Source organism: Ochotona curzoniae, unplaced genomic scaffold, assembly GCF_017591425.1.
Source record: "Ochotona curzoniae isolate NIBS_2020 unplaced genomic scaffold, NIBS_Ocur_1.0 scaffold_3835, whole genome shotgun sequence".
In the NCBI taxonomy this organism is placed as follows: domain Eukaryota; kingdom Metazoa; phylum Chordata; class Mammalia; order Lagomorpha; family Ochotonidae; genus Ochotona; species Ochotona curzoniae.
The window spans coordinates 35,760,339-35,787,105 of NW_024467114.1; the positions used below are offsets into that span (position 1 = coordinate 35,760,339).

The 26,767-nt window shown below is 47.3% G+C and overlaps 1 protein-coding gene across 7 annotated transcripts in view; it reads left to right on the forward strand.

The window, feature by feature from the left end:
* The first annotated feature begins 15,294 nt into the window (after nucleotides 1-15,294).
* The window catches only part of ETV1 (ETS variant transcription factor 1), an 87,070-nt gene continuing 75,597 nt past the window's right edge, over nucleotides 15,295-26,767 (forward strand). For 3 of the 7 annotated variants that reach the window (XM_040964759.1, XM_040964760.1, XM_040964763.1), the window contains exons 1-3: nucleotides 15,295-15,552; nucleotides 16,413-16,500; nucleotides 17,904-17,951. In XM_040964759.1, coding sequence (XP_040820693.1) covers nucleotides 15,508-15,552; nucleotides 16,413-16,500; nucleotides 17,904-17,951 — 181 coding nt within the window. In that variant the 5' untranslated portion in view covers nucleotides 15,295-15,507. Of the gene's footprint in view, nucleotides 15,553-16,412; nucleotides 16,501-17,903; nucleotides 17,952-18,229; nucleotides 18,546-26,767 lie in introns of those variants that run through there. The other 4 variants (XM_040964766.1, XM_040964765.1, XM_040964762.1 and 1 more) reach the window with 3 other exon arrangements.

Sequence of the window (26,767 nt, forward strand, 5' to 3'; positions counted from 1 at the left end):
GGAACCCTCCTTAATGACACACAGCAGTGTGTGTTGGCCAACTTTTGGCTCAGGTGGCTTATCAGCCCTGGTGGATGGTGGAGACATAAGACTCTGGGCAACGGCCATGTACATCCACTGCTTCGTCTTGCTCATTTCATCTGGTGACAGTGAGCCTTTTTGGTCCATGCTATGAACAGTCCCCACCTCACTGCGCTGCTCCAGGAACAGAGTGGACTTGTCCTGAAGCTGGAAGAGACAAATAGAAACCTTAGTACAGTGACAGAGAGGTCACCCCAGGCATCTGCACCCACCCACCTCTGGACCTTCCTCAGGTTCCCGGGCAAGCCTAATCCCCATCTCCTCCCACACACAGAATGAAGGAACCCTCCTTCCCCACACCCCCAATCATCTCTGGGCTCCCCTGGTGCACCCACAGAGAACTGTCTCTGCAGCCAGGGTCCCCCTGACCTTTTTGCGTTTCAGGCAACAGATGCGTTTGGGGTCAGGGGTGGCCCAGCGTGGCCACCACTTTGGCCGAGGCCCACAGGGGCATTTCCTGGGGCCTGAACCTCGACGTCTTGGGAAGCAACACAGGAACATGCTCCTTAGTGTCAAATGCTAGTGCACTAGCTCAGAGCTAGCTCTGGAATGTGGGCTGGTTGCCCAGGCACCCAGTTCTGTGAGGTCATTTCCAGGTGCCGAGGTCACTTCCTGTGGCTCCTGGCTGAGCCCCCTCCTCACACTGTACTCAGCCCAAAGTTCCAGGGGACCCTAGCCTGTCCATCTTCATGTGCAACTCAGATGTCTGTCCCATCTTGCACACGTTGAATCCATAGCACAGACACCTGTCTCAGGGCAGGTGTGGGGACTGCCCATACCTTAGCTGGGTGCAGGCAGACCAGGAATGAGACATGTACCCTCCTCCTATAGGTTCTGACCATGCACAGTTCCTTGGCCTTCAGAGGCCAGTAATTTCCTTGTTAGGCCTATTTATCAATTTTGGGGTAATCAGAATCTGTAATGCTAAATTGGTCTTGAACTATGACACACCGTCTTCTCTCTTAAAATGACTAGAAAGCCTGTTGCAGTCTTTCCTTCTTTGTAGACCATGCAGGTATACGAATGGCCCTTCAGGACATAAAGATTTCATAGATTGGACCAAGAGGTTTATCATAAGCCATTTTTATCATAAGCCATTTTTTAAAAGATATGTTTATTTTAATGTAAAGGCAGATTACAGAGAAGAAGGCACACAGAGAAAGATCTTCAAATGGATGGCTCACTTCTAGAATGTCCACTCAGTTGGAGTTGAGCTAATCTGTAGCCAGGAACCAGCAGCTTCTTCCTGGTCTGCCATGTACGTGCAGTGTCCCAAGGCTTTGGGCTATCCTTCACTCCTTACCCAGGCTACAAGCAGGGCTCTGGATTGAAAGTGGGGCAACCAGGACACTAACTGGGGCCCTATACCAGATGCTGAGACTTGCTGGTGGAGGATTAACCTCTCAAGCACCTTCCCATTTTAATCACGGACAATCTTTAGACAATAAGTATCAACCCTCACGATCATGGATTTATTTTGAGATGTCAATTTTCAGACATGGAGAAAAAAATGCTCAAGGCAATGGTGATGTCCCACTTTAAAGTCCTTGTGTTTTTGCTTAACTGGTTATAATGACACATGCTGGGGAAGTTTTCTATATTTATGTCGGATTTACTGCTCTGCTCATGTGCATTATTCTTGGTAGGATGGCGCCTTCAGATCTAGGGCATCCCACTACGACGACTCATTATGTTCCAGCTGGTCTTTCTCCACTTAAGGATGAAACTTTTTACTGGAGTAAATTTAATCAGACAATCTTGTTACATGTGGCACTGGTCCCAATCAGCTGTAAGTTTTGAAAAGAGAAAGAACAAGAAGAAAGACAAAAGGCACAGCATTTAATGTCATGAACTTCTTCTGTGTCAGATCTGATGTTTAAATCGTCTTTGGCTCATACCCTGAATTTCTGCTCCTAAAGGCGGGGGAGTGATCTGCTGCTTGCTCCTGCCAATGTCCAGTAAATTGGACAAGAACGTCAATGGCCATCTCTCAAGCTTCTAGGAGCATGCGCTTTGCGGGCTGAATGAGGCGTGACCGCCAACATCCTCTTGTTTATGACACAGGTATCTTCTTGAAATACACGTGCTGGGTCTTTCACAGTGCCTTTTAATTCTAGATGTCTAGGGTTGATGCCCGGAAAACTGCTTTTCACAAGCCCTCCTGATGATTCTGTGTACAGTGAAATTTCAAGATCATTACCTAAATAATTTTTTTTTCCAAAATGCTCTTAAGCATCTGGCATTTCAACACCGCCTCTTTGCAGCAACTGCCTCTTGTTATCTGATGAGCTGGCCACCTTCTTAGCAGAAAGCAGATGCACTTTCCCATGACTCCGGGCTCCAAAGCCACCTCCTGCTTAGTACCCCCTGTATCCTACCTCCCCACATATTTTCAGTGGATCTGAGACACTCACAGCACACTCTTCAGTCATTCGGGAACTAATCTTTTTCTATATGATCCATCTTGAGTTTGCGAACATAAGAAATCAAAACCATACCTTGTGACAAATAGGCCTTACTAATACAACATGCTAATAGTGTGATGGGGAACAGTCATTGATTTGTACATGTTAATGCTGGATCAACAATTAGTGGCCCTTGAGACTCTGTGCTTTGTTTTTCTCTGAGAATTTACACAAATATTTCATGAACTGCAATGCAAAGGGCATCAGTTCTGTGAGACACTGTGTCAGAATGTTAAATGACCAAAGACGCTTGGCGAGGATGTTGCACGCTCTCGAATCTGACTCCTCATCCCTGTCTCCTGCAGGCACCCATGTCCACGAACCAAATGCAGTGAGATTTCATTCTCGGGGTGGGAGCCGATTAAAGGTTCCTTTGCACATGGAAGTAGCTGTTCTGTTTCCTTTACTGTGCTTCATGCTGAACTGCGTTCAACCCACTATCACTCCAACTGTCAAACCCAGCAACTTCTTGTGTTGCATGTCTCCTCCAGAACACCTACGAGCACGTGGAGAGCCATGTGCCTTCATTCGCTGTGCGGCCACAGCTGTCCTGATAGGTCATCCAGCAGGCATCGCCGGGCGCTTGCTGCTTCTGGGAGGCAGGGTCAATGCTCTCCCAGCTGTGGGCAGCTGTGCAAGGTGCACCAGGACCACATGCTGGTGCTGCTGCTCACAGGATACCCAGGGGGATGCAAGCCACCTGCAAGGTGGTGCACTGCCTAGCACACGGCAGAATGCTGACAGCACAGTGTCCTTTCCCAGCCCTCCTTCGGTCCCTGCATTGCACAAGCGAATATTTTATTTATTTATTTTTCGAAGTGTTATTTTTTTTTTTATTGGAAAGTTAGATTTACAGAGAGGAGACAGAGAGGAAGCTCTCCTGTCTGCTGATTCACTCCCTAAATAGCCACAATAGCTAGAGCTGAGCCGATCCAAAGCCAGGTCCCGGGAGCCTTCCCTGGGTCTCCCATATGGGTGCTGGGTCCCATGACTTTGGGCCGACCTTGACTGATTTGCCAGGCCACAAGCAGGGAGCTGGAAAGGAAGCAAAGCAGCCAGGATATGAACTGGTTCCCAAATGGGATCCCAGCACATGCAAGGCAAGGACTTTAGCCACTAGGCACTGTGCCGGGCCCATAAATGAACATTTCAAAAATTAGCATATACATGTATAATTAGCATATATATAGCATGTTTATATTATATTATATAAAGTAGATATATATTTATACAGTTGATTTTTTTTTCAGTTTGCAAGGAAATATTCTACTTTATTCATCCTGGGTTAGTGGGATGATTAGTTTAGGTTTACTGAGAAGTCACTTCCATGATTACTGAAAAAACAATTTTACATGAGGCTAATAGCAAAGTAGATCAATTTTTCGAACAAATGTCCTTGAAAATGCTTTTTAATGTCCATTTAATCTGAGCAGATTCATTCAGCATCCTTGTTCATGCAGAAGCCTCGTCAGCATCACTTGGTTCTCACTACCCAGGTAGCATCACCCAACAGACACCTGAAGAACACAGCGCTCAAGTTATGGCTCCGCGACTTCAATGAAGTCTAGGCAGTCAGAGAGGACGCAGGGGAAAATCAACACCATAATTACATCGCGAAAGTTAAGACCTTCAGTGCAAGTGTACATAAAACCAAGTGGAATTTTACACCTTTCCCGGACCATCTGAGACAGGATTTATAGCAAAATAACAAATTCCATCTCATCCTGAGCAAGCTCGATCCTGTGATGTTAACAACACAGACAACTAGGTTAGAAAGCGATCGTTTCAGGGTGCTGAAGAGTGAGGTTTTCGACAAGTGAGTTTCAAAGATGTAATTGGCTTCTTATGAGCAGTTCATAGATCAGGCATCATCCAATCTATAAGAAAGCAGCAGGATGGCCAGTGAGAGTGACCGAGTGACTTTTACTGGCAAGTGAGCATGAGTTGGCCCAGAGAAGTCTCCATCATGAGTGGGCAGTGGGCCAGAAAATTGTTAAGAGGACTGGAGGCAGTGAGCAAGACTGGGCACTCGTGTAGTACCTGCACCTTGGCCGGCTGTGAGAGAGACCCTCCCAACTACCTGCCTCTCTCATGAAGTGGGGGTGACTCATCGACAGGTGGGGAAGCACCTCGCAATCACACAGCTTCTCCAAGAGCTCATGCAGAACTTACTAGCCACATTTTCATGGCTCTTCAATCCTGGAGGAAGCCGGTGCAGCCCAGGAAAGGGGACATTTTGATTGACAGGTAGGAGGCTAACAATTTTATACCTAAGCTTGTAGCAACTTCTCAGCAAACCTGAACAACCCACCTGCCCATCCCACAGCTTTGCTAGCTTGTGGCTGTTGTCGTCTCAAGAGCAGAGTGTACCTGGATGGGGATCCCAGAAGGCCTTATGCACTCCAGGAAAGCAAGGTCAAGTGCTGTTGACTTGGATGTGGATGGTGTGTGTGTGTGTGTGTGTGTGTGTGTGTGTGTGCTATTTTCTGTGAGTTCTTAATCTGGAATAAGCCCCACTCAGTCTAGATGATGGATGGGTGGAAGGTACAATAAAAGGAAATGCATTTACAGCTTCAGCATGATGCCTTTAGCTTAGTTTCAACACAACAGAGCCTCACTTCAAGATGTTAAATCCCTCAATGATCTGTAACTTGAAGTCCTAGATTTCCTTTGGTGTAACAACAACAAGAAGAAAAAATAAATTTTAAAATAGGGGACATTTAGTAATTAGCTCCTTCCATAAATAGTCATTGGACATCTACTACATGGCAGCCAATCTGCTAGGTGTCCGTGATGTATCTGTGATTTAGAAAATCAGGAAATTCGTCTCAGATCCAGCTGCGAGAGTAATCTTCATAAGTGAGGACAGCAGATTCAACCTAGACAGATTGAAATCTGAAAGAAAAAGTCTAGTAGCCAGTTTCTAAGCTGGTCGTTGGGGGTCACAGCCTCCTCATCTTTACACTTTCATGTTATCCCCCAGTGCTTTAGGCAGACTGATCTGTGTGATCAACAGCATCAGGTGGAAGTGATGGCGGTTCCCTCACAGATAAGGTGGACAGGAGGTCTGCCCTGGGCACTGTCAGCCACCTCAGGGAGAAACCTACACAGGCCACTGCTGAACGACACAGCCAGAGGTCAACGCACACTCTGAGTGAGCCTGGGAGCAGGTGATGGCAGTCACACTTGACCTCAAGAGGAGTTCTGGGCCACAAACACCAACCAAGTTGCTCCTGGGTCCTGGAGTCACAGAAACAGGGAGCTGTTGCTTACATTTTAAACTCTTTGCTAACCCAGGGATCAGTAATACCAATCTTCCTTTGCAAATGCTTTGAGAAACAGTCACTTGGATTATTCTGGACCAACCAACAGGTATGGAAGGCTTACGAAAGAATGGACAAGCTCTTAGTAAAGCTGGTTCTATGCACTGGAAAATCAGAAGAGCAGTGGTGAAGCATGGATAACAGGCTAGATGAGTTGAGTCCTCTTGGTGGTTCCAGAACCCCAACACTCATGGTCCCCATGATATCAGCAGTGACTCTGATAACAGGAGCTATTAAGAGTAAATGTCATGGCCTTTCCCTCCATTGTAATTGGAAACTCTGTCTTTTAAGCATCGTGGGAACATGTCAGTGGCAGTGGACAGGACAATATGTGTAGGTAAACAAAAGAATGTGTCTATTTCAAGTGCAGAAACTGACACATACCTGAAGCAACACATTTCTTCTTCCTGGATGTTGCTATGATAACATTGCCTTCCCTTCTGGATGGGAGCTTCCTGTATGGAGATCTGTATGGAGCTTCCTATACAGATCTTTTCTAACAAGACTAAGATCCCCATTCATCCCTGACTGATTTTCTGGGATGGGCATTGTTGCCTCTAAATATATTGGATAAACCACTGAGTGTTAATTTCAGCTTATACTGTAAGTGACTGAAGAACAAAAACCTGAGTTTTATTTAGAGCACGTGGTACAGACACATGGAAGATTTGTAGCTTTCTTTGATGTGCTCACATGAAATGCCTGTAGTCAAACGGCTATTTTTAAACTTGAGAAGAAATTCAGGACAAAAGGAACATTTTAAATATAAAAGGGAATTCAGGAAGATCACAAAGAAGTGAAATCACTATTACCAAGTTCAAAGACACATTGTTCTTCAAATACCAAGAAGCTGACTTAAACACCACCGGTGACCCTTATTCAGGGGAGACTTTCTAGGGTCTCAGGAAGCGATGGACACGAGGCCAATCTTGTCCCCTTTTCAGAAACTTCTCAGTTTTGAAAGACTATTATGTTTTACTTTCGTGAAACGAATTTCCCGGTTGTGCTAGACTTTTTGAACTCAGTAAGGAGATCTTAACTACAAGGTAATTGGTATGCGGAGACAAGCATTGACTCAGATTGATGGATGTGTCAGTCTCCCATCTAAACAAGACAGAGTCCCCCTTCGATACGCAGGACCAGGACTTGGTCGCTCAAAGAAATGAAACGTAGAAAACTTTTTTCAGGCCCAGCACGTTAGCCTAGTGGCTAATGACCTCACCTTGCAAACCCGGAATCCCATGTGGGCATGGGTTCATGTCCTCCCAGGTCTGCTTCCTTTCTAGCTTCCTGCTTGTGGCCTAGGAAAGCAGTAGAAGATGGTCCAAAGCCTTGAGATCCTGCACCAGCATGGAAGGCTGGAAAAAGCTCCTGGCTCCTGACTTCAGCTCAACTCTGGCCGTTGTGGCCACTTGGGGAGTGAACTAGCAGATGGAAGAGCTTCCTCTCTGTCTCTCCTTGTCTCTGTAAATCTGACTTTCTAAAAAATAAATAAATCCTTGAAAAAGAAAGAAAGAAAACTGCCTTAAGCAGAGGTCAGAAGCAAAGTGGTATCCAGGAAGTCAAGAACAATGCAAAACCATGGACAGATAAGTCACAGCAGCAGGTGCATGGGAGTGGACTCAGAGGGCACAGGGCTACATACCTTCCAGAAAAGACAAAATGAACAAGGATGGCCATTCTTATGGAGTAACGATCCTGCAACCTTTAAACAGATTAGGCCATTTATCCCTTATTCAGTTGGGAAAACTGAGACCACGGGAGAGAAAGCCAGTTGGCCTGTGTTAGACCCACCATTCAAATCTCTGATGGTCTCGTGACTTTTTCCACTGTACTACTCCTGCTGCACTCAATAGCGTCAACCATTATAAAAAAAATTAAGGGACTGTTGGATGAGGAATTTGGAGACTGTCTAGTACAAACTCTACACTGAATGCATTTTTAAAAAAGCGAGTGAGGAAGGTTACATTAGTACAAGCTATGACTCTGAGTTAAGCACAAATACTTCGTGGTTGGTCACACAAATACTCTTCCTTAGAAACCACAACGTGCTTCCCTGCCAAAAATTAAGTAAATCGACACACTAGAGAAACCCTTTTAGCTCAGTGCAGCTTTTCATTTTGTTTTGTCAGTCATTTTCAGGGCAGATCTTGTCTTTTTCAGGTTTATGGAGATAGGAAGCATAAACATTATCTAAGGTTTATCAAACATCATGCTTGCTCTGCAAGCAAGGTGAACCATGAGCACAATCAGACTCCTTGACATGTGCACTGCCTCACATAGCGAGCGCTTCGTTGTTGCAACTGTTCAGAGAACATTCAGTGCCTTGTGAGTGTCAGCATCTTCACCTGAAGGGCCTCCACGCCATCCAGGGACTTCTGTTAGCCTGTCTTAAGAGATGCAAGGCCCACGTCATTGCTTCATTCATACATGGAAACTGGTTTTTTATCCGGGAAGGTGGGGTCAAAAAACACTGTTGCCCCAGCTCATTCAACTGGCTGCATGTGTTAAACGTTCTGTTTGCTGGTCCCTGAGTGTACAGTGTCCCAAGGGATGTATTAGTGGACAAAGCCACACAAAGGTTTCACACAGAGTGCAGAGGAATGGAGAAAGGCCAGCATTGAGGGCCTGTTGTGGACTGGCTTGGGCTGTGTCGAGACCTCTGTTCCAGGTTTCTGCCTCTTACTGTAGTACAGGCACAAATACGACTTGCTGTGTAATAAGGACAGAGAGAGACAGAGACCTTCCACTTGCCAGGCCACTCGCTACTAGACTGGGGTTGCACCTGGTTCAAGTCAGGAGCTTGGTAGGGGCTCAAGAACTGGGCCATCTTCCACTGTTTTCCCAGGCACATTAGCAGGGAGCTGAATGGGAAGTGGGACACCAGGACTCAAAAAAAAAAAAAAGTATTCCTATGGGACCACCTTTCCATGTGGGAGACAGGGAAAAAGCTTGTGACTCCTGACTTGAGCCTCGCTCAGCCATGGCCATTGGGCCCATCCAGGGAGGAAATCAGCAGATGGAAGCTCTCTCTCTCTTCTCACCTAACTTTTAGTATAGTATACAACTAAGTTCAAAGTATACAACTATGGAATACATGTGTGTTGCAATGAACCATTTCAATATCCAAGTGAAAACTTAACTGTCTTATTCCACACATCCAGCCACACTGACCAGAGGCAAAGATGACTTAGAGGCAAAAAAAAGGAACGCACATTATAGGACAAACGCCAGTGGACGTCCACTGATCTTGTCTTCTGATTTTTACCACCAGCCACCTACGTTCCCGGCACATTTTAAATGCAGCTTACTTAACATTGCACCTTCACACTGAATGTTCTTGTCTGTTGGGATCACAGCTTAAACTAGGACTCTGAAAGCCAAGCTGTCTTCTTTATTAGGCCGAGTGAAGACACTTGCTGGGTCTCCTCCCCGGAGAATAACAAAGCTGCCTGCCCAGCTAAGACCACAGTTTAACAGCAAGTGTCCTGCCTTGGATAATCATTGCTAGCATTTGATTGGCTCCCTGTCTTTGTTAGCAAATGTGAGAGACCGCTGGGGATGGAATTAAAGCTATGCCTAGACTTCCATGTCATCCTTGTGATCATAAAAGCTTTTATAATTTACTTGCAAAGCAAAGTTAAAGGGAGAGAGGTCTTCTATCCACCAGTTCACTCCCCAAACAGCTGCTGTAAGCAGGGCTGAGCCAGACCAAACTCAGGAGCCAGGAGCCTTTTCTCTGTCTTCCACGTGGGTGCAGGGGCACAAGGACTGTCACTCTGAAGCTTCTCCAGGTGCAATCGCAGGGCGCTGAATCAGAAGTGCAGCAGCTAGGACTTAAAACAAAACCCTTATGGGATGCCAGCTCTGCAGAGGGCGGCTCCATGTGCAATACCACAGTGCTGGCCTCTGATTACGGAACTTTGACACTGATTGGGAAAGACAGTATTGGTAAAAAAGGAAAAACCAGAGTCTGTATCATACAGTGGCACCAAGTGGTAAACACTGATTCTTGGAAGGTGAGCCCAGCACTTGGTGAAGCTCCCCAGAATTCCAGCATCCCTGTAATATTAAAACCTAAGGGGATGAAATGATCAGGAATTGTAACAAGTCTAAAAAAGGCACCTTGGAGGCAAGCAGTTAACAAGATTGAGAGTGTGTGTGTCATATGCATAGCTGTGTTTGTATGGATAATCGCACACGTGCTATTGTTTCTCTTCCCCACCAGGACACACGAGGCTTTCTCACTTCACTGGTGACATCACACGCAAAGAGAGGGCCGTATGGGCAAATCATTACAGGAACCAGGATGCTACAGTATCAGCAGCAAGCAAGCAGGCAGTGGAGCGTACGGAGCACCGGCGCTCGCTGCTGTGTGAGGTTTCAGGCCCAGTGTTTACACGGTTTGAAGAACTGCTGCACATCCGGATTTTCAACATTGACCGTGAGAGTGGAGCAAAACATGTCTGCCTCAGAACATGCTATAGGTGTCTCTTTGGACTTCCGGTAGCATCCAAGCCAGGGTTTCTACGGTAAAATAAACAAATGTGAAAATAAGAATGCCGAGGGACCAACTGCAGCCGAATCTCTCCATGCAAAGCACACGTGACACGCTTCCACATGCCTTTTCAGGCCTACCTGGTCTGAAACTCCACGCAGCCACTCAGGAATCGGATGTTCGTAAGCGGTCATGGCATCTCAAAGTGAGAAAAGCCAAGGTTACATGTTTGAACAGAGCAACCACAACTGGACCCAGAGTGTGAACGTGTTTCACATGCGCTTTGTCGAAAAAAGAAAAAAAAAAAAATCCTTTGCTGCGGAGTAGGGAAAGAGTAGGGAAAGTGAGTAGGGAAAGAGCTGTCCCTTGGGGCATTGCGTCCCGTATCTGAATGTCTGGTTGAAATCCTGTCCCTCCGCTTTGGGTTCCGCTTCCTGCCAAGGCACATTCTGGGAGCAAGTGTCAGTCATGTGGGTGACCAAGATTGAGTCCCAGGTCTCTAGCTTCGGCCTGACCCAGCCCTGGCTGTTGGGGACAGTTCAAAAATAAACTAGTGAATGGGGGATCTCTGTCTGTATTGTGAAATAAAATCAAGACAATTCTTTTTTTTTTTTAATTTCTAAGACAAATTCTTAGATACTCTGTAACTACATTTGTAAGCTTCTTTAAGTATCATTAACTTGCTTTTATTTTTTGGCAGGGCATATTTCAGGGTCGAATTTCAGGGTCGAACAGAGCCTGTATATGTTCGGGTTCAGTCCAATGGTAAACTTACCTCGAGTCCCACTGCCATCAACAGCACACACGCTCCCCTATACTAACCACCAAGCCTCGGGATGTCAGAAACTTATTCTCACCCGGATGGGTTAAAACCATTTATCTTTTCAAGGTATAATGTCTGAATTGGGATGCAGCTGAAATTACCTTTTAATTCTGTGTTTATAAGCTATTGTACAGTTCCTCTCCAGCAGGGAGTTAACAAGTGTTTCCTAGTCACTGTGGTGTTGAGCCTGGACAGAGAAAACAGCTATAAGGAGCCATCAGCCTCCTGCTCCCCAGGCCTCCTCCTGGGGTTCCCTCCTCCATCCTGGGGTTCCCCTCCTCCGTCCTGGGGTCCCCTCCTCCATCCTGGGGTTCCCTCCTCCATCCTGGGGTCCCCTCCTCCATCCCGGGGTCCCCCTCCTCTGTCCTGGGGTGCCCCTCCTCTACAGAGGAAGCAGGACATTCTCCCACCATTCCAATAGCACTCTGCTTTCTTCTGCAGTAACTTCCACTTACCCATTTCCTTTGCCAATTTTCTGTACGAGAGAGGGGGAGGGAGAGAAAGAAAGGAGGGGAGGGAGAGAGAGAGGAGAGAATGAGATTTTTCCATCAGCTGGTTCATTCTCCAAATCGCTACAACAGGCAGAGCTGGGCCAGGCTGAAGCCAGGAGCGGGCAGCCAGGCTCATCTCGCAGGTCTCCCAGCAGAGCGCAGGGGCTCCGGAGCACCTGGGCCATCCTCCGCTGCTTCCCGTGCCACGCAGCAGGGAGCTGGGTCAGAAGCAGAGGATCCAGGACGCCAGTGGGAGCTGGTGCTAGCTCCTAGATGTTGCTGTGTGTCTCTGGACTAGGCCTTCCCAGTTTCACATTTTCAGTAAATTGTGTTAAGTTGCCACTTCTCGTAATTATCAACGTGCTGTGGAGGGAACTTCAACTTATCCTAAGCCTTTACTGGTTCAGCTTTTACAGTTCCTTCTTATTCTACCCTAAGAAACTCACCTTAACAGACATCTTCTAATACTGCGACTTCTTCAGGGCATCACGGTTTAACAGCCACAGAACCACAAAACATCTAAGGATTTTATACACAAGTCAAAGACTTCCCACATTGGAAACAACAACAACAACAAAAACCACTTTATTTCTGAGGGATTGGGGGTGAGGCTGCATTCTCTCAAGAAGCTCTTATTTCAGGGAAAAAAAGAAAAAATTAAACTGGATATCAAAATTCATGGCCTGGCTTGCTGGAAATGCTCCGCCCCGCCCGCCCCCTTCCCCCGCCCCCAGCAGTAGACTGGCAGGTGGCTGGCACAAGGGGCTAGAGGATGGAGTGCCTTCCGGGCAGGCTGTTTAGTGTTCTCACCCTTGGGCCACCCCCAGGCCAGACTCCCCTTCAGGTTGGTCCTCCCCCAGGCCTGGGTGCGCCCCGCATCTGGTTTGGACTAAGTGGATTAAGGCTAGGTTAGGGGCAGGCTGGGGTCCACAGGTGGCCGCACAGAGAGAGAAGGCAGGGCAGGCCGCCCTGGGCTGCAGTGGGGGGCCATGGGCCCCCCAAAGGGCAACCCAGAAGGCGCCGTGTGGGCGCCCCCGGAGACCAGCGCAGCGTGGAGGGGGCGCCCAGGCCGGCTGCCTGGAGTTGCCTTTGCAATTCCAACTTCCTTCTGGCCGCCCCCTTCTGACGCAGCTCCAAGGGCCCCAGGCTCTTTTCTGTTTATTTTTAATTCCCTCCCACCCCGAACTCCTTTCCCGCCCCCCTCCTTCCAGTGTTTGTTTCGGGCCCTGACCTGGAGGGACGTTGCTTGGCATCAAAGGAAAGTTTTGTGGTCTGGGAAACTTGGGCCTTTGTCGTGTCCTTCCCCTTTCTCCGCCCTCTCCTCCCAGCCCCTCAACGCCCCCAACACGTGACCCGGAAGGGCCCTGATTTTTTTGTGAATGGAGCTCAAAGGTGGCGGGGTGCGTGGGGCGGGGAGCTCCGCCTTCCTCCCTGAAGCGGCGAATCCCATGCCTGAGCGCTGCGGGGTCAGCCATAAACAACAATGGGCTGGGGACCCACGCTTTCTGATTGGTTGTGGGGAGAAGCTCGCGGACAGGGGAGGAGGGACTGGGCAAGAAGCCCTGTCCAGTCCACCGCCCGGTCCTGGAGTCCCGGTCGGCCTCGGCCTCCGGAGTCTTGGGATGTCGGGGTGCTTACACCCCGGTACGAGGCCCAGCGGTGCAGGGTGCATGGGGCCGCGGGGCGCCCCGCCACGGTCCCTGCGCTCAGGGTGTACCCACCCCGCGCCTTCCCGTTGCAGACCCTGGCCTGGCTTCCAGGGCAGTTCCCGCCCAAAAGGCGCGCGGGGACGCTGGTACCCCCGGGGCGCGCGCCCACTCCAGGCTTAGTTGCGCGTAGGACAGAGGGACACGGTACGTTTCACTCGCTGTGGGCCGTGGCTCCGTAAATCGCGCTTTGTCGCCCCCCAGGCCCGGGGGAGGTGGCCTTGGGTCCCTCGGGCTGCTGAAAGTCCAGACCATGCACACCTATCCCCACTCGCGCGCCACTCAGGTTGCTGCAAAGCCGGGGAGGAAGTGGGAGCCCAGAGCGTGCCCTGCCAAAGGCTCCGGAAGCGTGAGGGCCCCGGGGTTCACGGGGCTGGCCCTGGTGTCCACACCGCCGCAGGGCTGCGCTGACCGCGTTGCCCACGCGAGACCCCACTGAATGCGTCCTTGCCGCGTGCCCACTCGTGCACAGAGTGAAAGGCCTCTCCAGAGCCCGGGTAGAACCGTAGCGGACTCGCTCCTGTCCGGTGCCCACGCGGGAAGTGAGCAGATGTGCCACTGCCCTGTTGCCCACGCGGGGATAGAATGGATGCGCCCCTGCTCGGTGCCCACGCGGGCACGGAGTAGACTTGTATCTGCGAGGTTCCCGTGCGGGGACCGAGTGGCGTTCATGTCGGTTGCCCACGAGGGGATTGAGGAGACGCGTTCCACCCCGTGCCCACGCGGCACTGCATAGGCATACCCCTGCTCTGTGCCCACGCGGGCACGCAATGTTCACGCTGGGACAGACTTGCTTCCCACGCTCCGGGGTGGAGGTTGACCTCCCCCCGCGTGCTTTATCTTGTCTGGTGGCGGATGTATCATGTGAGCTGCGAATGTCCATTTCAGAACACGTCTATGGAAAAAGCACGCCGGCAGTTGGCTACGACGGTGATGGGGTGGTGGTGGCTGGGGCGGGCAGCCCGTGGCCGAGGAGCTGGTGACCGGCGTGGGCAGCCGTGTGCGGGGACTGGGGACTGGGGGCCGGGGTTGCCAAGGTTGCGCTCACACCCGAGCCGCAACCGCTGCGTTACCGAGTGCACGCATAGCACACCGCACCGGCACGGAGCACGCAGACCAAGACCCTGGCCGGGCTGTGCGTGCGTGCGTGTGTGCGCGCGTGTCCCCGGGCTCGGAACTGGCCTCCGAGCGCGCCCCGGTGGACCCCGCCGCCTCCGGGTGGGGTGGGGAGGGGGTGCGCCCAGCCGGCCGCCTGATTGACAGCGCGAAATCCGATCCTGGGGCCGGAGCGCCGGAACCAATGGGAGGCGGCGATCCATCAGTTTGGGATTGGAGGCCCCTGGAGGAGAAGTGTAGGAAAAACCACGGAGTGGAGCCGTGTCAGAGGCGTTTGGGGCCGGCTGGCTTCCACGGGGGAAGTGCCGGGCCATCCTTCATGTATTTATTACATTTGGAGGGAATTGGTGGCAGCAGTTCGCCTGGCCTGGCCTGGCCTTCAGGTGGGTCTTTGCAACAACTTTTTTTTTTTTTTTTTTTTTTTTTGGTGCTTCCCCACATAATTGCATGGTTGTGGGTTGCAGCCACAGCAGCGACAACAACGTAACAAATGAATCAAACTTGCGGAAGAGCAGCCTGCGTCTCCTCCCCTCGTCCCGTTAGGTGCAAAAAAAAGAAAAAAAAAAAAAAAAAGCAAAGTCTCATGGGTCGCCATTGCTATTTTTTTTTTTCCTCATACGTTTGCGAATTCCAGCTGCCCGGGGCGGGTACCGCAAGTGTGAACCAAACACGTCCCCTCCGCTGGGGGCATTTTTCTTTCTTTCTTCCTTTTTTTTTTTTTTTCTTGGTGACCACTGACCAGCGAGGGCGAGGGTCCGGGTGGAAGGGCGGACGTCACGGAGAGGGAGGAGGGTTTTTTTTTTTTTTTTTTGTGAATGGGACTGTGGGAGGGTAATTAGGTATGCAAATACAAGCGCTCCATTCATGATTAGCCTAAAAGTCGACCCCCCCCTCCTCCTCCGCTCTAGGTGGATACCGAGCCCGGATCCCCAGGAAATCTCTCCTCCAGCACCCCATGCTCCAGAGATAAGACGCCTGCGCTGAGGCTGGCGAGCGGCGGCGGCATGGACGCCTTCTGTGACCAGCAAGTGCCTTACGTGGTCACCAGTGTAAGTGGGACCGGGTCCTCCGTGGCTGCTTATAAACTTGGCCGGGGCGGGGGGCGGGGTGGGGAGGGGAGCGCGGGGCTCGGCCCGGGAGGGGCGGGCGCTCGGTGGCAGAAGACTTTATCTGCTTCGTGCGCGCGCCGGGGCGGCTGTGCTCGCGGGAGCCCGGGCTCGGACATGAGTTTACCCTTCAGTGACTTGGATAAGGCACAGTCTGCGTTTTAAGACCCCCTCCCCACTTCACCCCTTCCTGTCACCACCACCTTTTTTCTTTTTTTCTTTTTTTTTTTTTCCTGCTTCTTTGTCGTGTGGAGTGCCAGAAAGGAGAGAGAGAGGGAGGGAGACAGGGTTGGCTGCAGCTGGCGCTCCCGAAGTTTTTTTTTTTGGGGGGTGGGGGGTGGGTTTTGGCTGCCACCTGGAAAAGAATGAAGTTGAGACCAGCGCTGCCACTTTTTATGTGCCACCCCGCAGATGTTTTTGTTTGCCTTCATCTCATCTTCCCCCATTTATTCCCTGTTTTTGCTCTTGCTTTGGGGGGGGGGGGCGCAGGGTGCAGGGGTGCTGTTTAATGTCTTGTAGCCTTCACCCAGCCAAGAAAAACAAAAACCACCAATGGACCCAAAGCGTTTTTTGCTGCTCAGTGTTGGCTGGGTGCTGAGGCATCCCGAGGCATGGGGCCTGGCTGTGGACGCTGCCCGAGTGGGCCTGTCCCGCCGAGGGGCAGCAGGGAACTGAGCAGATGGGGACCCCGTGTTTCTGCCCGGAGAAGCTCCAGCCCACTTGGGAGGTGCATGCGTGCCCGCGTGAGTGTGCCACATCCGAGCCTGACACTGCCTTAAAGCATTTTATCTTTCCCTTTGTAGAGTCAGCGTGGGAGAAATTGTAACGAGAAACCAACCAATGTCAGGAAAAGGAAATTCATTAACAGAGATCTGGCTCATGATTCGGAAGGTGAGCTTTGCTCTGGGGCTGCCTTCTCCTCCTTTTTCACTTAATACTCTCCATCTTCTGGAAGAACCAGCCTGCTGCTGTCTGAGATGAAACAACTTTGGAAGGACTGAATTGAACTCAGACTTTTCCTGGAAGCAGTTTCCCTGGTGGGACGATCTGCACTGGGGGAGCGTTCTACAGGCCTGTCACAAATCCAGGAAAGAAGGAAAGAGAAACTGAGCCAGGGACAGGCTTCTCTGAGTCATTTCTCAGTGCTTAAATACCCTCCTCTGGAAGGCAGACAACTCAAGCCACACACTGAGGTGACAGTTTTAACATCCCCAGCTTGGTGACACCAAGGCAGCTGTGTGCACCACAGTTTTTTTTTTTGTACCTATAGGTTAAAGGTAGAAGCTATGGTCTGATTTTTCCACCCCTTTGTACTAAACCCTCATGCCATTATCAGAAATGTCAGGGGTGATTTGGGTTACCTACACGGTGAAGTCTTTATAGGCCTTGAATTGTTCCCTGGATCACACTTAAGCCCCAGTTAACCATTGCAATGCTATTTGTCAAATTAGCTTCCAGACTTTTTTTTTTTTTTTGGTAAGGAACTCTGGGTCAGAGGTCAACATATCATGCACTATTTCAGATGTCTGAGGGCATTTGTAAGAAACTCAAAGCCTTGGATTTCCTCACCCAAGCTCAGTTTGCACCTTGCAAGTCAGGTGCACTGGATTCTGAAACTTACTCATTTCTTGCTACTGCGGGTGCCTCATTCCCTCCCTCCCCACTATGACAGCATTCACAGTTGCACTGCCAGGCGATGAGCTAGCTCTCTGTCTCCCTCTTGTAAACCTGTGAATGCGGCAATTCTTCTCCAAAACTTGTAAGTCAAGGCACCCCTCTTGGTCCTGGGGCATGGAACCTGGGAATGTTTTCTGCTGCGATTTGTAGAGCAGGTTCAGAAGGCACAGATAAAGGGCCATTTCAGTCTCCCCTACTGCTGTTCATGTCATCACCGAGAAAGTCTGCTGGCTAGACACACCTTCACCTCCATCCTTGTGTGAATCCTCGTGTGTGTGTGTGTGTGTGTGTGTGTGTGTGTGTGTGTGTGTGTGTGTGTTTGTGTGAGTGAGTTGTGTGCAGTCCCTGCGCTCCTAAGCCATTTGACAGCAAAGAAAGGGAGAGATGCTATTACTTACGTGGTTGAAGCTTTCGGAGAGTGTTGTTCAATAGGCTTCGGAAGTAGGCGAGATGTTTAAGATGCTCTAGCTGTGAATTTTGTGTCCATTTTTCTATCCCGTTCTCTTTCCCCAAATGAAAATAATGGTCCCCTCAGTTTCATGACACGCATTTGCAAGTAAACCCAAAGATTTGCAGATCTGATATTTATGTCTTTGACTTTATTTTTTTTTTTTTAGAACTCTTTCAAGATCTCAGTCAATTACAGGAAACGTGGCTTGCAGAAGGTAAGGCCAAAAGAAAAAAAAAATTGCTTTGAAATTATGGTGTGGGGGAAGGGGCTGAAGATGGGGGGGGCGGGGAGAGGGAGAGCAACTCTGGAAGGGGGGAAAAAAAAAGTCCTGAACTTGGCTGTGTTAATGTGGAGCCCAATTAATTGAGTTCCAAAAGAGCCACCTCATGTGTCATGCATACATTACAGCCTCTGATGAGTTTGTCTTTGGGGACTCCGAGGCTGCCCTACCCACTGTCATCACAAATTACCAGGAGAAATTGCTTGCAGCTCACAATCACATCTGCTTTGGGCAAGAACTAATGCACCAAGACTTCACGTTCGAAGCCTCTGTTCAGATTTTAATTGCAATTGATCAGGTTTATATGATTGTACCTCGAGACACCTCCTAGAGCCGGAACCCGCTGGCTGGCTGGCTGGCTGGCTGGCTGGCGGCTGCCTTCCGAGCAGCGCATGTCATTATTTAGCGATCTGGTGGAGGTCTTTGCTGATGGCAGAAATTAGTTTCTCTGGGTTCATCAGGACGGCATGCTTCAAGATTTAAGTACAGGTGTCTTTTTCCCACCGTGTTCGCAGCACAGAACTCTAGGTGTGTATCTGATCCTTAGGACATCTGGGGCTTTCAGATAAATCTTTTGGGGGGGAATTAGGGGACTTTAAAAATGTTTTCTCTGTGTTACTGTTCATGTGATGTTTGTTGAAACTGACCTTTGTTGCCACTTATGCCTTTTTTTTTTTAAATGTAGCAAGGAGACTTTTTTTTATTATAAGGCATTGCTTTTATATTGGATTATATGTTGATAAAATTTTGTGGTAAACAGTTTATTGCCTCTTTGATTGTGTGCAACTTTGTTTATGGGAACAATGAGTTACTGCTTCAGGAAAGCTTTATACAACTTCAGAAATAACTCATGCCCCTGGAATTTAGTTGAAATTTTTGTTTGGGATTTGGCACGATGTGAAATCACAGTTTTGTGTATTTCATAGGGAATGGCAAGACGGAAATTCTAGGTACCTGCACATTGAGTATAATTGTATTATTTCTGTGTTCACATACTATGAAAAACTTGCGCTTGTTGGAAAGGCATCATTAGCACGGTGAAAAGGAAAAAGAGGGTCTCTTTAAATGAAACTGCTGGTTGCCTTAGCTACTCTGAGGGCGAATGGCTGTGTTTTATCAGGTGCTCTTGCAAAGCAGTGGAGCAAGCTGCTGTTAGCATGAAAATAAGTTTCTTTGTTTTGCTGATATTCTAGTTCTCTAAGGAGCTCTTTCAATCTTTGTGAATCTTGCAAGTTAAGTAGCTTTCCTCCTAGTTCTTTGAAAGGGTGGTTGTGTTTGTATATTAATGAAAGGTAAGTATTAATGACAGTCTTAGTTATGTTTAAAGGTCATTTGGCTTCTCTCTGTAAATACCACTTATTGAAATGGATCACTTATTACTGCAACATAAACCACATACTCAAACCCAACTTTTTTCAGGAAAATTTGCATGAGGTGGTTGTATGAACTTAGGGTTGCAGAGCTAAGTCTGTGAGGAAATTACATTCATCCGAGATGATTTCGAATACATAGCTCGGTTGTTCTCTGGAAGCTTGCTCTCTTTTAGGATGTTGAAATCTCATTGATTCCAAGGCAGTGAGTGCACTTGCTGGCAGATTTTAAATGTGCGTAGCAACTCTGTTTGTGGAATTTTAAAATGTGGAATCTGTGGCAGACTGAGGATTTTATAATCAGTTTCAGTTTTTTTTTCCACTTTTGACTTGTTTTGTGTTGTTACAGAGCGGATAAGTGATTTGAATTGATTTATCCGAGTTTATTTTGTGAAACTTTGCAGATGAATCTAATGTGTGATGATTTACTTACCTGTAAATCCCAGCTGAAGAAAATGGCCAGTGTGTTTGGAGGAGCTTAGATCTTACGTAGAAAAAGAATTCAGGAGTTGAATTAAATTCAGACATTAATTGTGAGTCTTCTGTGGAATACCCAGGTGGGCTGCTATTTACAAACTACGGGTAGGATTGCCTGTTAGAATAACTTAAATGTTTTTCAAAATATTTTGCATGAATTCAGCCAGTACTAATGTAAGCACCAAGTATTCAGATAATTTGAAAAAAGACCTCTTTCTAAAGAGGAGAGAGTTTTTATTTCTTACTGTCTTGAATGAACTTGATGTGCTAGACATCATTCTATCATTTTGCGTTGTTTCAGTTGCACTTTAGTCTGTGTCTTGGATGACACTAGTTAAGAGAGCCTCACATTAACCTAGTTTACTTGTAGTTGGACTTGTTCATTTACATCCTTTCGGACATACCGAAATTAAAGCATTGCCAAGTTGAGGGACTTGATTCTGTTCACGTCATGTTTATCTTCTCCGGCCAAGAAAGGACCATGAATTTTAAGACTTTCTGACCCTTTTTGGTCTCTGAGGAGTCAGAAGGCCACGGGGACAGTTAAGTAGCTCTAGATATCGTATGCGGTTTAGTCCTTAAGATAATCATGTTTTCAGGAAATTGATCAACACCCTAAATACTTGGGAATGATAGAGCTTGGCATGTTTGCTTTTTTTTTTTCTGTGAGAATGTTTTCTGATTTAGACTTGCTATGTAACATATGGAGTAGCTGTGAGTAAATGATGATGCATGGGGAAGTGTGTTGTGTCTCCAAAGGGTCTGCTGGGCCGCGTGAGGCAGGACTGAGCGTGGAGAAGGAACCAGGGTCTGCCGTTCAGTGCAGTCCCTGGAAATACACTCAGCTTTCTCCCCACAATGTGTTTGTGAAGAGTCTAACTTTACATTAATATCACTCTCCAAGCACAAATGCCATGATGGAAAGGGCTTTTATAAAACCCTCCTTATTCTGCAGAAAACTGAAAAAATTAATGTGTGCACTGACCACAGCAACAGTTACAGAAAAAAAAAAAAAAAACAAAATCAGAGAACACACCTATTTAAAATTTTGCCAGAGCTACTCTACTTCGTATTGTAATTTTACTGTACAGTTCCTTATCGATTCTTAGTTGTATTGAGTTAGAGTGCCTCTGACAGGCAGGCATGAAATAAGGGGTTTAGAAATGAGCCCCATCTACATCCTGGAAACATATGATCTCTATAACCTGTTCTAAGTGGGGGCCTCAGCGGCTGGGATCTGACCAGGGACCCCCTCAGGGCTATGGACAAAGGCACACCTGTGTGTAGTTTCGTGCAGCCCCACGCAGTGATGCCTGCTAACACAGCTCAGAGCCTTCCCTGCGTGGGAAGGTTTGGCTTCCAGGGACCGTCCAGAGCTCAAGTCTGTGGTCATTGACCCAGGGCCTTTTGGTGGTCCTGTAGTCAGGGTTTCTTCTGTCTCTGCAGTTGCAACTTTTGTCTCCAGGAACAACCTTGCCATGCCAAAGTTGCCACTGCGTGCAGATCAGGTGCATTGCCCCCCTTCTTTGGCTTTCTGTAAACCATCAAGCTGTAGTTGACCCTAGGGGTGGAGATGGCACGGCTCTGCTCAGTTCACTGCAGTGTCTGACGCTACATTTATATTCGGAATTGTTTTCTATGATTTTCTGAAATCCTGGGTCCCGTTGTGACTGGCTGCAGGGAATGTCATCTCTGATCCACCCTGGTCGTAGTGCAGTCAACTTCTGTTGTTCTCCCAGTCTACTGTGTTTTTACAGTGGGATGTAAAACTGGATGCGTGTCCAGATTTTTATCCCCTGTGGGCTGCTGTCTGTAAGAAGTGAAGATTCTCAGGCTACATTATTTTGTAAAAGAAAAAAAAAGGGAACTGAGAATAAAGCATTATATTATAGAAGTTCATCTTACGGTTTAGGATTGAGCAACAGACCTTCGCTGTGTGTGTGTGTGTGTGTGTGTGGCAGTGTTGGACCAGGAAATACCCTAACATGTGAAAGAACTTTCCTTTGAATTAATTTAAAGAGAGCGGAGAGAGTACGTGAATTTTATTTCTGAGTAATCATTAGAAAGACATGAAGATCTTTTTTTTTTTTTCATGCATGTCCCCCCCCCCCGGTCCTTATGTCTAATTACAAAATGGAAAAGTTTTTCTAAAATGAGAAGCAGTGTAGCTCTTCTAGGGAATTTCAAGAAATGTGAATGAAGCCTTGCTAAGGCTTGCTGTGTTTTACTGTTTCTTTTTCTCTTTGTTTATAACGCGAAAGATGTTCTTCTCCCTGTACTTCTTAGTAACACCTGGACTTGTACACAATGTGGTCATTAGGAAACTGATCCTAGAGAGAGACCTGTGCAGTGTTAGGGAAAGCGCGCCGTGAGAACCGCAGTGCAGGGCCCTGATGTTTTCCACTCACTGCAGGTCAATTTCGGAGGGAATTGAAGCTGATTGGAAACTCGAAACAACTCAAACTGAACTATTTCCTTTTTTTTTTTTTTTCCAGAGCATTGACAAAGAATGTATTTATGAGGTATTAGAGGTGTTTTCTTTCCTAGGGGGAATGTCCCCTTTTCATGTCTGTGTAAATGTGTTTATACTTCTACATTAATTAATGCTTTTAGACCGGCACGATCATTTTAATGTTAAAGGCGGATGTGGCATAAAACCTGGCTTAGTGTACTATGGTGATTTTTGTTCCGTGGCTCCAAGCTTCATTTTCGGATTAAACAGAATACCACAGGTGGATTTTCCTTGTCGTTTTACTTTTATTAAAGGTGAAACTGAAATTTCTTCAGAGAAGTTTGTTTCTGATCCTGTGCTTCGGAGTGAAGGTCAGCTGGCATCTGTTAGGGTCCTAGGATAGAACAGGCAAAGAAGAGAGGGCATTTCTTCAATGTTTGGTTTTTCTTTTTTTTTTTTTTTTCGCTTTCTTCCTCTTTTTTTTCCCTTTCCCCCTTCCTTCCTTAGTTTTTGCTCATTCAAGTTTCTGTAAGAAATTAGTATGACAGCTTGAAACATAAGTGTGTTTTTAGATATGTCACTTAGCTTAAATGCATTCCTTAGGGGATCTGAGCCCCGGGTTCAGGCAGCAGTAAAATTTGGTATGTTTATGTTGCAAGTTGCAGTGTACTTGCTGGAGCTCCCTGCAAGGGTGTGACATGAAAAGCTTGCGGTCTGGCCACATGGCTCATGCTGGCTGGACTGTTTTTTTGTGAATGAGCAGAGCTGCAGCCCTGCCTGCTGTCTTGAGGAGTCGCCGAGATCAGCTGTCTCATTCACCACAGAAACAGTGACTCACACGTCTTCCGCCTTGCTTGGCTCCAGGTCATTGTTACAGTGGATAGAACTGGTTTCAATTAAACATTAACTCCTTTCATACCCCACATTGGTTGTATCCGTAGTTCTCTCCATCATCCTTTTCCTCTAAAAGGAAAAAAAAGAAAAAACAAGAGCATTTGGCCACCCAGCTGATGAGGGCAGTTTGGCCATGTCTGCAGTGAACCCTGGAAATTGGGAAGACATTTACCCTCTTGTCAAGTAATATTTAGGATTTTCACTTGAAAGTTAGAGTTAAGAGTCCAGCAAAGCCAGAGCCTTGTTAGTTAAGGAGTGGTATTGAAACAAGAAATGAGATGTGGGGATTGTGGGACATTTTGGTCACAGTTCATCTTTTTTTAGGAATCTCTGCTCATCAAAGATGTATTGCTATGGTGTGAAGGGAGACGGCCAGCCAACTTTGGATAAGCATGTAGGAAAAGCAATGGTAGGCAATGCGGGTTGGGGGAGACCTGGCTGACCCCGCAGGGAGCCACTGTGGTGCTCCCCAGTGTCGCCCGCGCCACGTGCACCCCAGAGCATCCTCGCTCTGTATTTGGCTTCTGTTTCTCTTGCTCCTCATTCTTAATTACACGGTGTGGGGTGCATTTTCATTCTTCGAAGGTGATCATTACAAGCATAGTTTAGGGTGGCTGGCAGTAGAGAGAAGAACTCGCTTTTTTTTTTTTTTTTTTTTTTGTTCTCAGATGGGCCTCCACTGTTACTTTTCAACTTTGGAGTTGATAGGACCTACTGCCACCCATTTGCAAAGCAGCTGTAGTTCGCTCCTTTACAGAAGTCTCCTGAGTTGAAGAGAAAAAAGGAAATGTGTGAAAGGAGTGTGCTAACCCTGGGTCCGATTTTCCTTGCCCAGCTCCAACCGTGTGTCTCGAGTTAACCGCTCTCCTTTTACAGCAACTCGAAATTAGAGGTAGGCTTAAGCCTTTGTCTATGTAAGTAGCACGCTGCTGCTGCTGCCTTGGGTCTGTGGAGTTTCTGCAGATTAGCTTCTGTGAAATATGACTCATATGTTTTCTGTTAAAATTCTGTAATATGTTCAGGCACAAGTGTGAACTATTTATTCAGTATGTTAAGGAGTTAGAGCAGAAATAGCAGTTCTTATTCTACGAATTGTTCGTACGGAGCTATTTTCTCTGTGTGTCAAGCATGACGGGCCCATTTGTCTGCTTCTGAAGTCGCTGCCTTTTTCTTCCGCACAGACCCCAGCATCCCAGGCCCAGTTCTCAGGGCCCTCTTGGCTGCTGTGTCAGGTGAAACCTGCCTTGGAGTTGCAACCTTGTCTTAATCCTAAGGGGAAAAAATTCTAGCCTTTAGGACATGCATACCAGCGTGTTCAGTTACAAACGTACTTTTGTTACTCACCAGCTATTTTTAAGTATTCCTGTAAAAAGATATTACATTTTTATTAGATTCTTGCAAATGTTGGCTTTTTAAAAGCGCAGTAATTGCAGCGGTTGGTAATTTTGCGTCTCCATGGTTATGTCTATCTAGTCGTTAGTTCAGAGGAAAAATGAAAAGATACGGATGCAGTGGGAGCAAAGATACAGAACTTGATTCTGTTTACTTGCTGTTATTTCTGTGATTTATTCAATATGTATTTAAAGTCTTGTCTTTTTTTTTTTTAATGTCAAGAATGACTTTAAATACTTTTACCCTCTGTTGTCACTGTATGACTGAGAAAGACCATGCTCATTACAACACCAAGATGCTCTGTGTTAATAGCCAAGAGCCGCCGATGTACAAAGTGTAGCTGTTGTGTTTGGACCGTTTTTTTTTTTTTTTAGCAGAATTCATTAGAAGTAAAGATACTAACCTGGGTGTGATAATAATTTAAATTGTGTGTGTGTGTGTGTGTGTGTGTGTGTGTGTGTGTGTGTGATTTGAAAGGACAAGGCACGTGCTTAGAGGACTGGAAAAAAGGAAGTGTGTTCTGTTTCGGGATCACTTGGTGTTTAGAGTGTTTATGACATCCTAGAAGAAGGACCACATTGAGACTGCTAGACTGATAAGCAACGTGGAATCCAAACCAAAGTGACCCAGTGACCACACCCTGGATGGACTTGAAGTCGGAGCAGGTGCCCCTTGGGTCAGGGTTAGTGGAGGAGAAGGCAGAGACGTTCCCTTCCAGGGTAGGGGATGAAACAACGCAGGCCTGCCCTGGGAGAGACTCTTCACTGGAGGGGGGCCTGGCATCTGCTACCAGGGGATGGAGTGGGTCTTGCACGAATAAGGTTATCAGACTTACTGGGCAGGAGAAGGTTGCTCAAGAAAAGCAGCCGAGTGTCTCACTGCATATATTTTAATATTAAGTGAGGTTGTCATTATTTAAAAATATAATGGGATGAAGGGATAACTCGGCGAGACTTTTGCCTTATGGATGTTCTATTTCTTTTGCACGTGGAAATTCCATGTAGCCTTTCTTCTTGCAGCCCGCTCGTCAGCAGCCCGAAACCTTTTCAACGGAAACCGGTTGTTTATTTCAATAAGGTGTTCCCTACGCCGAATAGGCTTGTTTTTAAAAATTAATCGACATCGGTTTTCATACCGCTCGACCGGGTATAAAAAAGTTTCTGTGTTCTGTAATACTAGTAAAGTAATAACAGCTAATCAGATCTTATCTCAAGTTACTTAGAATGAGAATTCATTACGTTTTTACCAAATTAAAAGCATCCTGACTTCTATTCTGAGCAGTTTGTGTGCAAGTTTGTATTCGTGGAGATGATTTCGGTAACAGTGTCAGCTTGGCGTGGGTTATCTCAGCGTCCAGCACAACCTTGGAGAAGTAAACACAGTACACGTGTGTTTTCATTGCTGCCGAATGCATTGAGTCCTTCCTAGTTGGTATTTTTCCTCTTCTAAAAATAGGGGAAGTTATTCGACATTAAAACTTAGGCAGTGGTGATCTTTTTTTGTTGATGCTGAATAATTGCCAGGAAAGTACTGCGCATGAAGAGATGGCCTTTGCTTTAGCATTCCTATTTATGTTATGGCAGCTGACATCATTGTACTGTATTACTCTTTATACACGATCCGAACCAAGGGGAGACCTCACTTGAGAATTTTTTTTGGCATACTTTGGCCAAATTCAGGGCAAACATTTTTAGGGTATGCGCTGCCGAGGCAAGCACTGGACAAGCATCTTTAATGATGGTAGCCGAACTGGCAGAACTGAGCGTATCCGCAAGTTTTTGAACATACAAAGGGAGCTGTGTGACAGCCACAGGCCACTGCAGCCGCCCTGTGCGGGGTGTAGCAGGGCTGCCCAAGTGCCGGCAGGAGCTGAACCAAAGTACCTTTTGCTCACTGCAAAAAAGAAACCCAGCAGGAAATAGAAGTGCTGGGGTCTCTTCTGTTTTGTGTCTTTTTAAATTTCCATCAGGCAGGTGTAACTCAAAGGCCCCTCATCTGCCACCTTCCCAGATGTATTTCCTCCTGAACGTCAAGGGTGCCCCCTCTGTTTCCCGCCCTAAATGGTGCTGTCAGTATCATTTTCAATAGACGCTCATTGACAAATTACCATACGCACGTCTGATCTCCGCCTGAAAAAGTCTTCCTTTGTTGATTCTCTGTGCCTC